We start from the raw sequence: 2,307 nt of genomic DNA on the forward strand, positions 1-2,307 counted from the left end.
TGCGATAATCCAAGTGCCCATTTGTTGAGTAATTATTGCTAATTCATGAAATTCAGTGGAGAATTGCTCATGAAACGGAGTAATAAAATGTGTTGAGTATTTATTACTAATGCATGGAATTCAGCTGGGGAATTCAGGGAACGGAGATGGTTATCTATTACTAATCCCTGAATCCAGCTGAGGAATTCAGGGAATGGAGTAATGAGATATAATAAATTATTTTCTAAGAATTCAGTGGCGAATGTCACGGTATAATTAATCTATTGTGGAATCGAGATATGAGATGGTTGTAGCATCATACTCGTTTTGAAATGTGTATAGTCAGGGAACAAGGCACCACGTTGTTAATGTCCTGAAGGCGTTTTGCCCCCTCAACAATCATGTATGGAGAGACGCCTGAATCTATACATGGTCTCTCTACATAGTCAGGGAACATCAAGTGTCGTCGACGTCCTGAAGGCGTTCTTCCCTCTCAACAGATAATCATGTATGGAGGACTGCCCAATTGTTCTTCTACAAAGAGGGGGCACGATGAGATGCATAGAATTGAATGCTCAGCGAGTGGGAGTCCTTTCGAGAATCATATTCATCGTGGCTCTGGGAGGTACTCGATCAGATATCATGAAAACGGTTCACGGGTCGTAAAATATGAAGCGTCAATGCGTTCCTGAAGCTGGGTCAGAAACATGCAGTATCATGATTTTACAATTTTTTCCTTTGTCGAAAATCCACCATCAACATTAAGTCCCCTGCTTAGTGAGGGACGGTCATGTGCCACAATAAGCATTAGATGGTGATTTTCCACGAGACGAGTGGCAGAACTCAGTCGTACAAAGGTATTTTCAGAACCCCTGATTTACTCCAATGGTGTCATATGCAAGCAAATGCTCAAGTGAGGATCCTGATAGTACGACGGAGTGTCGTCTCGTAGTCGTGGTGAGATGAAGCACCGCTGATTTGGGCAGCCTAGAGTCCAGTTTTGGTCGGTTTAGTGTTTACGGGCCCGACCCAAAAAAGGAAATCCTTGTTTTATTAGGTTTTTAGAAATAAATTGATATAAAAGGGAAGAATCCCTAAATTTTTTATTTCCCATTGACCGACCATTCTCCTCTCCACTCTTTCACGCCGAGCAGAGCAGCAGGGAAAAAGAAAAATTTCGCCGGAGCAAAACCGGCGCCGATCACCGTCCGGCGAACTTCCGGCCAGCACCGACCAGGTTCGTCTGACTTTTTTTTTCTTTTTTTTCTGCTGTGTGTTTTCATGAGTTGTTCACAAAATAAAAATCCCATAGGTGTGTATGCATGCGTAGGTTTTATGAGAATTTTTTTGAGAAAATATGTACCCGTTTATCCGTTAGTTCATGAAACGAGCAATAATTCTTAATATGAAAGAGATATGTAAATCTTTGAATAGATATAACTTAATTGCAGTAGAGAAAATTTTGTTTATGAGGTTTCATGAGAACAAAACTTTGTTGTGAATATGGAGGTGTTTTCAAAAATAGTAAAAAGTCTTTGTTGCATAAATAAGTGTTCGATTATGATTATTATTACTCTTCTAGCTCTTCTGAAGAGGATTCTAAGACTTCCGCAGATAAAGCACATGCTAAGATGAACACAATCATCAAAGGATGCCAAGAAGATTATGGATGGTACGTCCCTCGATCAGGAGGCTGCTCGTGATATGTTCTTGAAAATAAAAGCTGAGGACGAGATGCTAGCTGATTATCGACAAAGGAGAGACCGACTCCAGCGTAAAAGGTTAGCAGCTGAGCAGAAACTTCAATATCGTGCCGACGGTGTAGCTTCAGATTCAGATGCTGAGGAAGACGAACCCATATGGGAGCCCCGGGAACGCAAAATTAAGCCACACCGGCTTACCAGGGAGATTGAGCTGTTAGTTGAGGCCGACCTCGAAGCTGAATGCAAAAAAGAAGAGTACTGGGATGCAATGTACAACGATCTTGATGAAAAAGAAGACTTTGGTGATTATTCTAACAGTGACTCCGATGAAGAGATTGAAGAGGATTCCACGGAAGACGATGATGGTGATGATGAGTCTGACGAATCCGACGATTAGTCTTGCTCGCGAGTTTTCTGAGATTATTTATTTTCCGTTGAAGTAGATATTGTTTTGGCTGTTTGAGCAATTTGACTATAAAGATGTTGCGTTAGAGATCATTATTATTATTTTTATTTTATTTTTGAACAATAGTCTCTTATCGCATTTTCTGACAAATCTTCTTCACGCCTTTAATTGGATGAGATAGACCGATGTTTATATAGGTGCAAATTGACCACGCAATGT

At 40.6% G+C, this 2,307-nt stretch overlaps 1 protein-coding gene across 1 annotated transcript; it reads left to right on the forward strand.

The window, feature by feature from the left end:
* The first annotated feature begins 1,644 nt into the window (after window positions 1-1,644).
* On the forward strand, window positions 1,645-2,079 carry LOC113272778 (nucleolar transcription factor 1-like). Its single transcript, XM_026522575.1, has one exon. The coding sequence runs from the start codon at window positions 1,645-1,647 to the stop codon at window positions 2,077-2,079; it is 435 nt and encodes a 144-aa protein (XP_026378360.1).
* The last annotated feature ends 228 nt before the right edge of the window (window positions 2,080-2,307 follow it).

The sequence above is a fragment of the Papaver somniferum genome, chromosome 4 (assembly GCF_003573695.1).
Source record: "Papaver somniferum cultivar HN1 chromosome 4, ASM357369v1, whole genome shotgun sequence".
Classification (NCBI taxonomy): Eukaryota; Viridiplantae; Streptophyta; class Magnoliopsida; order Ranunculales; family Papaveraceae; genus Papaver; species Papaver somniferum.

Bases quoted from the DNA above. Each gene is read 5' to 3' on its own strand.
- LOC113272778 (XM_026522575.1), top strand. From the start codon at position 1,645: ATGGATGGTACGTCCCTCGATCAGGAGGCTGCTCGTGATATGTTCTTG.